Source organism: Falco punctatus (assembly GCF_963210335.1).
Source record: "Falco punctatus genome assembly, chromosome: 17".
Lineage (NCBI taxonomy): Eukaryota > Metazoa > Chordata > Aves > Falconiformes > Falconidae > Falco > Falco punctatus.
In genome coordinates this window covers 3,264,686-3,279,731 of record NC_137597.1, presented here as the reverse complement: position 1 = coordinate 3,279,731, position 15,046 = coordinate 3,264,686, and the positions used below count along the sequence as shown (strand labels likewise).

Here is a 15,046-nt window from a genome sequence, read left to right as displayed (position 1 = left end):
CGCCCCCATCCCCCCCGTCGTCCCCCCCGCCCCCTGCCCTGAGGTGAGGGGAAGGCGGGAGCGGGACGCGCGAGCCGCCCGCCTGAGGGGGCGCGCGCGAGCGGCGGCGGCGGCCCCGGCGGTCGGCGGCGTGAGGGGACGGCGGGGAGGGCGTTGCTGCTGCTGCTGCTGCAGGGCCGCCCCCACCCGCCGGAGAAGCGAGGCGGGGAGAGGAGGAAGGAAGAAGCCGCCGCTGCTGCTGGAGGTGGTGGTGGCGGCGGTGGTGGTGCTGCTGCAGCCGCGGGCAGAGCCTCCCCCTCCCGCCGGGCCGGGCGGGGCGGGCTCCGGAGCCGAGATGTCTCAGGAGCGGCCCAAGTTCTACAGGCAGGAGCTGAACAAGACGGTGTGGGAGGTGCCCGAGCGGTACCAGAACCTCTCCCCGGTCGGTTCCGGGGCCTATGGCTCCGTCTGGTGAGTGCTGGCAGGGGACCGGGGGTGTGTGTGGGTGCAGGGTGGGGGTCACGTCAGGTTGCTGCCCACCCCTCGGCCCCCTCTCCGCCTGGAAACCTGGCCCGGCGTGCAGGGACCCGCGGTGGGATGCGTGCGGGGCGGGCACGGCGGGAGGAGAGCGGGGCTGGCTTGTCCTCCGGCCGTGCCCCTCTCCCCCAGCTTTTTACCCGTCTCCTGCAAGGAATGTTTTTCCTCCCGGTTTAAGAGCGGCACTGCTGGGAAGCCGCAGTCTTGGCTTTGGAATGCGTCGGGGATTGCACCACATGGCAGGTGGCACTAAAACATTTTTGCAGGGGAAGATAATCATGTCCCACCCCCCCACCCCCCCGAATGATCTCATATAGACATATTTCACGGTGCCTTCTCGCAGTTAGTAGGTGGGGGGTGGAGAGGGATGGAGGCTGGCAAGTCCCCCTTAGCTGGCTTTGCAGAGCTAAGGGCCTGGCAGTTCTCGTCCCAGTTTCCTTCTGGACCTGAAGTGTAGATTGTATTTGAGGCAACTATATTTTAACTGGAATCTGTTGATAGGGAGGGAAAGTAGAGGGAGGGCTACCGGGGCTCTTTTTACATCCCAGACTTGTAACAGTGGGTTTACAAGTATTTCTTTTTTCTTGGCAGTAGTATATTAACACAGGAAAACTTCTTTTATTGCTATAGAATGACAGAATTACTGCAGTATGCGCTGCATGGGAGAGTAAAGTCCTGCAGAAATACAGAGAGCTTGAAGATAAGAGTTCAGTTTTTAATGTTTACCTGGTAGGAGCAAAACATATGACAGGTTACACGTGCAAAATACAGTACGTCCTTAATTTGTAGTTTCTCTGCTGAAGTATGTTGGATTGTTAAACAGAAATTAACTGGCTTGCATACATTGTTTAATCTTAAAGACAAGGTTGCATTTGACTTGGTTTGACATCTAGACTTGAGCAGTCATGCAGTAGACCTGTATAGAAGTGTTCACAAACTACTGTGTCCTTCTGCTAAGAAATGTCTTCCACACAAACTTTCTGGGCTTTATTTCATGTTCTTTTATTCGGTGTCTAGACTGTGCCTTTGCCAAAAAGGTTGGACCAGGTGATCTGTGAGGTCCTTTCCAACCTGCTGTTCAGTGATGATTCTGTGATTCCTTGACTCTGTCCAGGTGTGACCTGAATTTTCAGATACAGGTGCATAATGATTACACAGCTGCTCTGTGGCTATATTTGAGCAGGCATGCATATTTTTTCATTAACATAATGTGCAAATTTATATCGAAAATATAATTTATGTTAAATCATAATGAGGGGATACATACTGCACTCTGCTAGTAAAGAAAAGGAGTTGTTTTGAATGTGCCGCAGTTTTAAAGAAAGTTCTCAGCTGTTCTTAACCTGCTGCTATAAAATTGTTAATAAATTCAGCTTAAATAACATGCATTTCTTAAAAGTGCTGTGCCTCAACTATGCAAATGCTTGTATTTCATAAAAGACAAAGGCTGGTCAATTCTAGTAGCAAGATTAACCAATGTACTTGCAGAGGTTTTTTAGAACAGATGGGTTTAGTTTGTTGAAGGAAGGGCCTCACTGCCATAGCTGATAAATACCCCTGTAAGTGCCACGGAGTTGTGTAACTCCCCAGATGTAATAGGAAATGAATCTTAGTGCCTTGTCCATTGTATTTTTAAGGTTGATCCTTTGCAGTCTACGTTCCTCTTATGTTTTCCCCCTCCCCACAATCTCAATTGTGCATGTAATACTTCCAAAGTTTGTTTTCACAACCAATAACTAGAGTTTGCATCATGAATTTCCTGTTTTGCTGTGTCAAAACTTTTAAAGATTGTGCAACTGTGTTCAGGCCAGATGAAACAATTTTGTATTGGAAACAATTTCAGCCATGTGGCATGTGAGTCTTTTTACAGTCTGTGCTAATGGCTTTCTGTATGTTCTTCTAAAAAGGTGTTTCAGAAAAGATTCAGTGATATAGCTTCTTCAAAAAGACTGGTGATATGGAGAAAGTATGTCAGAATTAAAAAAAAAAAACCAACAACAAAACTACAAACAACCCCCCTTGCATTTATATGTAATTTTATTAAGCTGTGAATGATGATGCATAGTATTTAGGCTGTTCCTGCAATGACTTGTTCTGTACTCTGTCCCTTTAGAAATTTTGCTTCCCAGTAAAAGGATACCTACTTTCATTTGGGACTTTGGTCTTCCTCTCTGTTGGGATAGTGAATTGCAGGGCTTTAACCACCCTTAAACTGAATGGTTAACTATATTTCCGTGTATGCCTACTGCATTATTATATTAGAATTTAATAAAATGCTTTGTTGTTTATTTTGTTGTCAAGATGAGGCATTTAAAAATGAGGAGTTTCTAGAAAGTGGGGGGAAAATAATAGAAAAGAAAGAAAGCAGAGTAATCATTTAGACTATGGAGCTGTCTGCTCTAGGCTGCTTTAAATGTCTAACGCGAGTATGACTCGGAACACCCTAATATAAGAACCTGACTTTATTTTGTAGTCAGTGGATGGAGAGAGACAGCAGGCAGCCTAAGGCACCCGAGGCACGTGCTTAAATTTAGAGCAAATAGTCCAGTGTTCTCTGAAGTATTGTGTGTAGTATTGGAAGAATGACATCCAAATGGCCAACTCTGGTATTTTTCAGGATCTGTTTTTAAAAAACTGCAAGTATGTGGAGATGCAGATAGGAACTCATTTCCAAAACTTCGAGAAACATTGATATGTATTATCAGATCGATTGTTGCTAAGTCACCTAACAATTGCTGTGACATCTGTTGTGTGAAATGCTGTTTCATTTATTCTTGCAACAGTTTTGTATATTCATACAACATAGTCTTTTGCATGAAAAAGATTTTGTAACCAGGTCTACACTAAAACACATGCAGGTTTCTGAAGTGTCAGTGTCTTAAGGAGGAGAGGGCTGAGATAATGCAGCGTTTTGCAGTGGGAAGTTGCTGAGTGGAGATGGGATTGATCGGTGACTCACAGTTTAGCTGCAGGATTGCTTCGTTTCTGGCATGTGCTGGAGGGAAGTCTCAGCAAACGGCATTAGTTCAGCCAGCTCTAAGCTAAGCAAAGAGGTGTTTTGACAGTCTTTGTCATCAGTTTCCAAAATGCTGTGAAGGCAGACTTGGTATGCTCTTAGAGGAGTTTACCTCGTTCTTTTATTTTTTGCAGTGCTTCTTTGTGTGTTGTATCGATAGCTTTTGTAAAAGAAGGTTTTTGTTTTATTGCTTTGCAGGCTATCTGTATTGCCTTATTTAATTTGGAAAGGAATCAAACAGCCAAGATTTGCTCTTCCTCAGAATCCTGCAAAAGAATTTTTTTAGGGTTTTTTTGTTTGTAGACTGTCAGGTTATATAGCCCTTCCAAAACCTGTGATTTCTTCCTGTGTGAACCCACAGCTGTACCAACACAGACTCTGAATTTCCTGGGTGTTATGAAGATATTGAGATAATTCCCCTCTTTTTAAATGAACAGAGAAACACTATGGATTTAAGACATTTTAAAACATGAGACTCCAGAGGAAGTGAAGTAATGACCCTAAATATGACCTCTGTAACAGTTTCTCAGTGGATTCTTTTTGTTTTTTTTTAACCAGTCTGTGTCTTTAAGCTTATCAAAGTGTGCAGGTGCCTCCAGAGTAGATATGCACTTGGAGGGACAGGTGCCTGCTTCTCCAATAAGGTGTGGTAGATATGTGAGGAGTGATATGAAAAGAACTATAAAACTGAATGGGATGAAGCAGCCGTACAGGTAGGATTAGCAGAACACATGTGAGGAAGGGGGAATTGAGTAGGAAAGATGGGCATGCACAGAAAAGCCATGGGCAGAGCTCTGAAAGCGAAGGTAGTTTGAACTTCATGGGAATTCTGTATATTAAGAAATTAAGTTAGTAGTTAGTGTGAGCGCATCTGTCCTATAGGGAGATATTTTTTTTATTGCCACTTTCTTAGAAGCAGAAGCCAATGTAGCAGAGCAGAATAGGGTTTACAACTTTCTGCAGTGTGTTGGGAACATTGACAGGCATGTATATATAGCCTGAACTCAGAAGTGACTGGTGTTATTGATAAAACTGTCAGGTACTGAGAACTGTGTTTTTTCTGCCCATAACTAGGGGTGCATAAGCTAACTCCAAAGTTACACTGAAGAGATTTGGTTAGCTTGAGTATTTGCATAGGTGCTAGCGATGAGCAGCATACCGTTTAGCAAAATAGTCTTTGCACAAAAATTAACATTCTGATCATCTAATGTTTAAAAAAATTGCACTCTTAAGTAGTTTTGTGTGTTCTTCAGTTCCTCAGGCTACTTTACATATTGCTTCTAAGAAGATGTAAGTTGAATCAGTGGGTAGGTTCTCTAAATTATTGTTTAATTCTAGCTCTTATGTTGTGGATTCAATTCAGGTTAGCTCAGAGCTGTAGTTTTAGCTCGTTTAGGCTGAGGTAGATGCAGTTCGTCTGCCATAGCACAATAGTATGCAAGAGGTTAAAAACGAGTGATAAATGCTGAATTTGTGCTGATCTTGTTTTAAAAGGGATTTAAAACTGTGGCTCATGCAATTTTTTCCCGATTGGGCGTTTTTAGCTGAATATGATCAGTGTAATGCAGCTGTTTTAAGTCGGTGGTGAAAGCCAGCTTAATGTTCTTTAAAACATTCTCCAACATGACAGCTGTTCTGTAGCTCTGTGTTCCCTACTCATGCAAACCATTAGGTGGTTATCTATATTGGCAGAAAATCACTCAGCACGCCTTTATCTGTAGGCACATAGTCTTTAGGCCTCAAATACGACTGAGCTTAGAATTCTTCTGACTTCAAGAGTAGCTCTAGATTGCGACTGTGCAGTAATACAAAATGTTCTTTCCCGGGCTTGTGCATAATGTCCTTGTGCTGGTGAAACAGTTTCTCGGTACTGCTGATTGCAATTCTCCTTGGAGGTTGTGCATCTACTACAGCAGACTTGATACAACCCCAAAAATCTTGTTAAGAAGAAGGTGAAATTAAATTTCCTTTGGACTCTGAAATAGCTAATATCATCTGGTGGCTCCGAAATCTTGTCTAAAGAGAATCTTGTGGGAACCAAGCGAGAAGTCTCGACTACGTAGCTGTGAAGGTGGTTAATATGCAGGGGATCCCCTTCTTTTCGAGATGAAAGTGATACTGATATATGCTGCCTTTTGTACCCAAAATGCTTGAAAGCTGGTAAAGGTTCATGACTAATTCACAGCAGCATGTGTTGAATTAGGATGACTAATCTTATTTTTGATCAAAGTCCTAGAAAACACCTTGAGTATCATTAAAATATTGTCATATAACCACAGCCTGAATTAGGTATGTTTGTATATTGCGAAACGGTGTATGTGAAGCTTTAAAAAAAAATAAAATTGAATTCTGTGTTTCATGAAGTGTTACAGCTTAAATATTGATATCCTAGTGGTGTGTGAAAACTTGCTGATTAGAAATCAAGGTTAAAAGATGAAGGCTTAATAGCTTATTTTGTCTGCCCAGGCTGAGTGAGGTGTACAGAAAGGATAACTCGTGTGCAAGTGGTTGATAATGGACATTCTTTGAGACAGGATGGTGTATACAGCTTGAGTACTTCAGCTCTGGCAGTTCACTGCTCCTGTCATCTTAACTGTCTAGCTGTGTTTTCGTATCTTTTCCAGAGAGCTCTTTCCACTGTGTATACAGGTGCCCCATTGTAGAGGAGGAGATGCTCTTCTTCCATCGTGCACAGTGGGTTTTTCCATTCTCTTGCAGGACCTGGGGGAGGGATTGCTGTTCGTAGGGTTGAGCTTGTATTTTGTTTCCTATTTCTCATAAACCTCATATAGCAAGTTCCTTGGAAAATGAGGAACTTTGCAAAAAGACTCCTTATATCAACTTAATTCCAGTTAGTTGCTTTAAAAATAAGTGACAACTAATTCACTTCAAACAGCTTCTTTGGCAGGGCTGGGGGGTGAGGGTTGTATGTGCAGTTGTGGGTTTGTTGTAGAACTACTTTTGTGATTGGTTTTGAAATTTCTGTTAGCTAGGCTGCTTCACGCTTTAGATTTATAAATGTGTAGCTTTCCTTTTCATTGGTTTTGTTTTTGAGTTTGTCAAGAACTAGTGCATACTCATTTTTAAATCAGGAGCTCGTCCTGAATCAAAATGCAGCAGAAAAATAAACAAATACTGTCCTTCTCCAACTTTATCCATTCCATACTTTCCCCTGTTTATCTTGAATCAAGTGTAACCTTGATTTCACATCCTCTTTCTCATCCTCCTTCCTTTTTGACAAGCCAGAGCTGTTTTAGATAAGAACATCAAAGAGAAAAAAAGAGGGGTAATTTGGTTCAGAGTTAAAGACCTATGTTTCTTTAGTTCCTTGAGTATAAGCCCTGGAAGATTTTTATGCAGTTTGTCAGAAATTTAACATAGTTATTAATGTATTAAATTTTTGGTTGTTTCAGAAGTATCAGGCTTTTGCTTCTTAATATTATAAATAAGTTGTATAAAGACATACTTCAAAAGTTTATTTTTACAGTACGAAATATATTAAAAAAGTGTAATAAAGTTAACAAATAGGATGGAATTACTCTTTATGGATTCTAATATTTGTATGTAAGAAGTTTCTGCTAAAGGGACAGGTTTTGGTAATGCACAGCAAAATATTCATATGCATTTTTTATAACAGGACTTTACAATTAGATGTGACTTACTGAAAAAAATTAATTTTAGTTTCAATTGTGATGAACAACTGTTATAGTTGATTTTTTAAGCACAGGCCTTGTGTTTTTGTATGGACGTAACATAAAGGATAGTATTTTGAGCATAGCCATTTGTGATGAACTGTGGTGTATGAAAATATGTTTAGGAATACAGGTAATATTTACAAGTACTCGTCTTCTCTCCAGAGTTTTATTGCCCTATTTATGTTTGAGAGCACCACTGGTTTTAGACAGAAAAGTCATAACCTTTTCTCTTTTTTTTGAAAAAAATTCCTTTTACTGTGTGAAGAAGACTCATCTTTTAAACATATTCTGTAGAAACCAGCAGTTGTGTAAATATGTGGGGATCTTGAGTGGGTGTGCAGGCTGTGAACCAGGATACCTAGAAATTATTTTTACTGGAGAAATATTGTTGACTGTGACTCTGTGTCCAGATAGCTGCTATCAGGAGTTGCTAAGTGTGGATTTGAAGGTGTTGATAAAGAATATGTTTTGATAATTTGATTACTCTTTATTGTAGTTCTGCCTTTGACACAAAAACTTCTTTGCGTGTGGCTGTAAAGAAGCTGTCCCGACCATTTCAGTCTATCATCCATGCCAAAAGGACCTACCGAGAGCTACGGCTACTTAAGCACATGAAACACGAAAATGTAAGTTGAAGGAGGTGGTGTGAAAAGTTGGTCTGAAGTTGATCTATCCATTGAGCATCCGTCATGATTGCATTTAAGGATCTTGTTGCATACCTTTACTAAATAAAAAACTTGCAGTAGTCCAAGGGATTCTAGCTGTAGAAGACAATGCAGATTAAAAAACCAAACCCCAAGAAATACATAACCAATTTTGTGTTAAAAGATCTTGGTATTTCCTAGAGTAATCTGGAAATTACTGCTTAGCAGGTTCATGCTGTCTTAAGGATTTAGGACACAGGTGATAGCACGTATATTCTCCTGCACGCTTGCTGTAGTAAGCTGTAGTTTTAATGTTAAGTATTTGTTTTAAAAAAGAAAATCTAAGCTTGTTTCTAGTGTCTCCTAGAGGGTTTTTCATACTTGTTTTGGCTTGCCTGCGTCAGAAGGGTGTGGAGTAGATGTTCACTAGATTTCTGTAGGTAAAACAGGGAGGAAAAAAGGGAGTGGAAATTGAATGGCTTTTCATACAAGCCATCCACTTAAATCATCAGCAGGGAAACAAAATAGGATGTGACAAATATTATGTTGAGCTTTTTTTGATATAACCTCCATTTTGTATAGAAAACAGGTGGTTGACCAGATCTTTGTGTTTGTGGCATTAACACACCAACATATTTATATTCCATGCTGTTTGGAGCAAATACTACATGCAGTGGAGCAAAAAGTCCTGTCCTCTGTAGAGCTGTCAGAATGTCAGCAGGAGAGGAGGGCTCTTGATTTCTGTTGTCCAAGCAAGCTCCCACTTAGCAGGAGGGAAATCTTGTTTTGGAAGCAAGCTGAGAAAACCTGGGACCTTTATCTGGCACTAAAAGCCAAACAAGCATAATTCCATTGTAAGGTTCTCCTTGGGTGGTCTGTTCAGAATTTCTTTTGTTGTGCAGTGGTGGTTGTGTGTGATGGCTTCAAACTACCTCGGTCAGCGGCTGGTATCCTCTAAATCTTCTTGGTGTTTTTAGTGTGGCCAGTGTAATTGGCACTTTTGAGACATGTACGTACCATTGTCAACAATTCTTCCTTAGTGCCTCTGTACGATACCATTGTCTCGACAGTAGGGGTAGCATCTGATCCTGCTTAATATCCATCCCCTGGAGTTTTTTCTGGACCTTTTCTCATAGCTGAGATACTCTCCAAACAAGAAAGCTTTGAATATCTGTTGCCAAATTAAAAAAACAAAACCACAACCAATGGTGTATCAATCCATTTTGTCTAAGCTAATAAAGTTAAGCAATGAAAATTAGGTTGTGACTGGTGCTACAACAGTTCTGTGTTTGGCATTAATTGGTATTTTTGGATTAGTATTGTGAAGAACCTATGTAGCTTTGAGTAAAGGATAAAAGGAAGTGAAGTTGTTTATATATAGAAATACTTACTATCAGTTCATCTTACCATCATCTATCTGTGGGAAGTTTATCTAGGTTGTGGTTTAAAAATCCTGCAGATGCAGAGATGTTCAGAGCTGGTTCAGGCAGTATCTTGACTATTCAGGTCTCAGTTTGGAGGTAAAATGCTCGGTTTTACGTGGCACAGAACATGCCAGCAAATCTGGAAGGTATGGTAGTTTAAGAGGCTTGACTCAGAATGGTTTTCTATATCCTGTATCTAGCCTGGCTCGTGATGATCTTGAGCAAATAAATGGACCTGCAGAGCACTGGAGTGTGTCTGCATTACATTTTCAAGTTCCAGGAGGTCTTGTTAGTGTGCATAAAGCACAATGCTGAGCAGATACAGGTTTGTTGTCATATGAAGATGTTAATAAGTTCTGTGACATGCTAAAATGCTGGGAGGGGAAAGCAAAAGATGAAGAGTTGGATTCTGAATTCACTGGTGTTCATGCTTCCATAGAAGTGAGTCAGTTATTCTGCAGCACATCACTGTATTTCTGAAGTCTAGATAGCAAAGTCAGTTTTTGTCTTTCCATGCTAAACTGGGTGGATAATGTTGAATTTTTCTGTAAACAACAATACAGAAGAGTCCACCAGAAAAGGAAACTGTAAGCACGAGAATTATTAATGCAGGATGGGTGTGAATGTTTGAAGAACATGCTGTCTAGAAATGGAATTGCCACAGTATATATCGGGGAGGCAGGGAAGTGTTTTTCTTTCCAGTTTCTTCAATAAAAAGTAATCTATAATGTATAATATAGATTAGACAGAGACTTTTATTTCCTACCTACTTGCTCTCTTCCAAAAACATAGCCTAGGTTCCCCAAAGATACTGCTTTTAGGCAGAAAAACTAAAGACAGTATCTCAGTTGATTCTGACATCCTTGGCAAGTGTAAACAATGGGATAAAAAGGATGGTGCGAAGGGGAACAAGGGGATCCAGCTCTTGATTTTGTCTGCATGCTTGAGCCGTTACTGAAGTTGCTGAAATGTGTGTGATGCTTGTGTATCTGAGACAGGCGAGCTGCTGACTTGAAAAGGGGAGTGTTTTGGAGGTGGATGAAGGAAACCTGTCTCTGTCTCACATTCATAAAATATTATTTGCTATTAAGAGAAGGAAAATAAGGTTTAAAAGCATGTTTCAGTGAATAACAGACCAAACTTTATTGACCAGATGGAATATATTTTTTTTTTAAATGCTGTAAATGACCTAGAAGATAATTATGGGATAATAAGGTGTAGCTCTTCTTTTGCACAAAACACATGCATATCCTTTTACCCTCAAATAGTTCAGCTGTTAAACAAAAGGTGGAGTAGCTACTCTTTGGGCAGAAAATACAAATGACAGTGTGAAGCTGTCAAGTGTTTGTGAAAATTGGGTCCTCATTGCATTGCACTGTTTCCCTGACTACTTTTCTAGTGTCATCGTCATTATTCATTGCTTGTGTTATGGATCCTTGAATTTTTCTAGCCATTACACAAGTGAAACAAGTATAGTCTCCCAATTCTGATCTTAGGATCTAGTCAACTAAGAATTGAGCAGGAAGCAAACAGTTTTGCCTGGTGGTTGTTTTTTTTGTTTTTCTCATCCATTTACTTCCTGAACAAACTTTAGTTGATTTTGGAAATAAGATATTCTAACCCAGTGTTTACACCTGCTTTTTGTTATGGCTCCTGTTTGATGCTTTCAGTGGATGGCTGGTGTGCAAAGACAGCTGTACATTTTTAACCTTAATGGTTTTATTTTTTTTTACACAAGAATTGGAATGGTTTTTGCTGATCTTGCATGAATACTAATTTGTCTACGTCTGAATGATTCATGTAGCTGGAAATGAAACATCTATTGCAATGAGTGGTTTCTGTTCCACAAAGGATCTTAGTACCTATGAATGTATTTCACAGCTTTTTCACTTTACTGTTTTCTTTCTAGGTGATTGGCTTGTTGGATGTGTTCACCCCTGCCAAGTCCCTAGAAGAATTCAATGATGTGTAGGTAACTTCTCTGAAGACTGGAACAAAACATCTTTTGTATCTTCCTTATATCTCCCAGATTATTTTAGAAGTATTTGCCACCTTAATTTGTCTGCTGTCATTCCAAAAAATTCTGAATTCCAACAAAAAGATACTAGGACATCCTAAACTGTTGGACTCGTCAAACTTGTTCATTTGTGTTTTGTTGACCAGTGCTGTAGGAATCAGTGTACTAATCTACTATGTTTTTTAAAGCGTTGTGAACTATATTTCATTCAGCGACATGCTTTTGGACAGTCAGCCCTGCTACTGGAGCTTCGTAGGGAATTTTTATCTTAGTACTGCTGAAGGGATTGCTTCATAGCCTATGTGTTTCCTTTTGTTTGTAGGTACCTGGTGACACACCTTATGGGAGCAGATCTGAACAACATTGTGAAATGCCAGAAACTCACTGATGACCATGTGCAGTTCCTCATATACCAGATTCTTCGGGGACTGAAGGTACTTGCACCTGTCCTACCTGAATGTTGATGGCTCATCGACAGAGGTGGAAGTTCTTGATGAATGTCATATCCTCAGAGATTCATATGAGTACATAGTGGGGCTTCTGTAACTTTCCTAATGTATCATAGGATAACCTTTTACTATCGTTCTTTCACATCATACGTCTTTGGAGCTCTGTATCAGTAAAGTTGTATATCATTTAAGACTGTATTTTTATATGTTTCTGTGGGCAGAGTCTGGAATACCATGCTGCCCTCTAATCTGCTCAGACTATGAATCTTCCATTTCTTCAGTTTTGTTTACTTGTGTTGTTCCGTTCGTAGTGGCAGTGCTGGGTGTTCCTAAGGAGAGACAAAGTGAAACACCTACCTGCTTGAAACCTGTAGACGCGCACTCAGTTCCTTCTGCAGACGAGCTGTAGCATTTGAATTGTGTGGGATGGGGTAGGGCAGTATTGTCTAGTGAAGAAATGAGAAGGAGGGTACTTGGACTGATATATAAAATTTGTCATCTTGCTTTACAGTACATCCATTCAGCTGACATAATACACAGGGTAAGTATTTATCCTAAGATTGCTTCCTGTACTGAACAGATGTCTTTAAAAAAATGCAGCACAGAATCTTACAACATGGCACCTATAGAGACCAGGAGAAATTTTCTGAGAATTATTTTGGTTAAACAGTCAAAAGGTTAAACATGGGAGGTGGTTGTCAAGATGCTTAGTTTCTGTTCCAGCCTGAGTTTGACTGTATCTTTGTGAAATACGTTCTCTATTTGTTAAATATACCTCTGCGGCGCTGGTGTTGTGATAAGCCTTTTATGCATTTTTGCTTATACATGACACCTGTGAGGACCACAGAAGAGATAGCTGACTCTGGGGTAAAATAATTTTCCCAAGTATGGGAAGTTGATATCTACAGCCAGTTACAATCTATTTTCTATCTGCATTTACATTTTTATCTACTTTGGACTTGTGAAACAACATATATACTAGTGTTAATGCTAATGTTTAATTTTTTAGGATTTAAAACCTAGTAACCTAGCTGTAAATGAAGACTGCGAGCTAAAGGTAATGTAATCACAAGGTCTAGTTGGTTTGACTGTGATTTGAGTGAATGCTGTGCAGATGTCCCTTGGAATTAAAGAGACAATAATTCCTTATGGCAATACTTTTGTGGGCCAAAGTAATAACATCCTTCCCAGCTGTAAAGGCTGTAAGGATGTTTTTTCTGTATTTTTTCCTGTTTTTTTAATGAATCATCATGAAAGTGAAGAGTTAACAAGTTTAGATCGGGTTAATTTTTTTAGAAGCAAGATATCCAGACATAATTCTGATTGTTGAGTCCTGTGCTGTTCTAGGCTAGTTTCTTTTAATGGGTTGTGAAATTCAGTTTCATAATCTGCTTTTGCAGCTGCAACACTTCTCCTTCACCCAATCCAATAACTTCCTAGTGGTTTGCTCTTAACTCGTTCGCATCATTCCACTGCAGTAGTTGTTAGATGTCTTTTCTATTCTGTAGATCCTGGATTTTGGCTTGGCCCGACACACAGATGATGAGATGACGGGGTATGTGGCTACCCGGTGGTACAGGGCTCCAGAGATCATGCTGAACTGGATGCATTACAACCAGACAGGTAATGCATTTAACTAACACAGTGCTTTTCAGTTCCTGACTTGTGGAAAAAGAGAGGTTGTCCTTTGTAGGTGCTCCTTTCCATTTGATTGCGTAAGTTGGCAGTGATGGTAACTACGCTTCAGTAAGGGTGATTAAAAGAAGGAAGGCATAGAATTAGTATTCAAACCACAGTGGACCAGACGTAAGCTAAGAATCGTTGTGATAGCATTCATGAGACTTCTTTAGGCTTGAACCTTTGAAACTGCAATCAGCAAAATACTGTCAGCACTTATCCCTTATTTTTCCTAGCACAGTGGTTTTTAAGGTGAGTGAAATGTATCTGGATGAGGAGAAAGTGTGTTTCTAGGCAGCTGCTGGAAACACGTTGAAGAATGTCTGGAGTTACGGTGTGAAGATATGCTAAAAAGTGTATAAATCTCCATTCCTGTCCTCTCTTCTTAGCCAGTTCTTCGCAGTTTTATCTTCCTCACAGTTTCCAGTATCTTCTCAGCAACACACTGTGCTTCCCTACAATACTCCCAGTTCAGGCATAGAGAAGAAAAGCAAAGGCGAAGAATAGTTCTTGTGCAGGAGAGGATATGGATCAAAGAAAATAATGTGTTACTCTGATTTCATACTTCACTACTTTTTCTTCTTTTCTCTTCTCCTCTTGCATGTATATGGACTTGTCCTGTATCCGTAGTATTAACAGTTGGTGGTTGTTTGGGTAGAATTTACATGAGGCCATATGCAAGCTCATTCCTTAGAGCTGTCTTGAACAGGTTTCTTCCTCTTCGATTGCGTAGATTCCTCCCCAGCTCTGTGGTGTTCAGTGCATGTTACGCTCTGGAAGGAGATTTTGCTTGGTCTAGTGTTCCGTTACTTGGACCATTCTTAGACTATGTAGTTACTGAACGGTATCAGTTAGCTTGCAATGTTTCATCAATTGTTTCAATGCCATAAAGCTATTTAAGGGGAAAGTTGTTTCTACTTGTTGGATAGGGTGGTTCTATTAAGACTGTATTCTTCTGCATTACATTGTTTTGTTTATTTTATTTTGTTTAGTTGATATTTGGTCAGTGGGATGCATTATGGCTGAACTGTTGACTGGAAGAACGTTGTTCCCTGGTACAGACCGTATCCTTTAAAAGTAATATATTTTTTGAAATGGGAGTTAGAGATCTTCACTTTCACATACTTGACAAGAAAAGAAGTTCTGGGGTTGGTTGTGGGGGTGGGTTGGTTGGTTGTTAAATGAATGGCTTTTTGCTCACAGTGCGATGAGGTGAGTTCTTGGTTTTACTGCACATGAAACAATTATGGTGTGCAAGAAGGCAAATCTCTTTATTGTCTGTTAGCATCACTGGAATTACTGACATGTTTGTTTCTGGGAGTTACATTCCTTTAAGTTTATTTAAATTCATTGCTCTAAGAGTTTGTGGAAAATAACTGCATGGAGTAGGCTGTCTGCTAAGAATTCTCTCACGCTTCAGGTTTCTAGCAAATGTGAAGCATCCCTTCTGGCCTCTCTTCTGTATCCTGGTGGTATGCGGGGAAAGCAGTGGGTTTGCACATTCTTTAATGCCAAGGATCTCATTCCAAATAGCTCTGAAATGTTTAGTTTCCGCTTCCATGCTTGAGTGTAAACAGATTGAGCCTTCTTTTGCTGTATGCTTCTACT

At 40.2% G+C, this 15,046-nt stretch overlaps 1 protein-coding gene across 2 annotated transcripts in view; it reads left to right on the top strand.

The window, feature by feature from the left end:
* The first annotated feature begins 164 nt into the window (after nt 1–164).
* The window catches only part of MAPK14 (mitogen-activated protein kinase 14), a 26,228-nt gene continuing 11,346 nt past the window's right edge, over nt 165–15,046 (top strand). Inside the window, exons 1-8 of one of the 2 annotated variants that reach the window (XM_080367292.1) lie at nt 165–450; nt 7,724–7,853; nt 11,205–11,263; nt 11,635–11,746; nt 12,273–12,302; nt 12,771–12,818; nt 13,270–13,384; nt 14,431–14,502. In XM_080367292.1, the coding sequence (XP_080223418.1) occupies nt 335–450; nt 7,724–7,853; nt 11,205–11,263; nt 11,635–11,746; nt 12,273–12,302; nt 12,771–12,818; nt 13,270–13,384; nt 14,431–14,502 (682 nt within the window). In that variant the 5' untranslated portion in view covers nt 165–334. The remainder of the gene's footprint in view (nt 451–7,723; nt 7,854–11,204; nt 11,264–11,634; nt 11,747–12,272; nt 12,303–12,770; nt 12,819–13,269; nt 13,385–14,430; nt 14,503–15,046) is intronic. The other variant, XM_080367291.1, reaches the window with a different exon arrangement.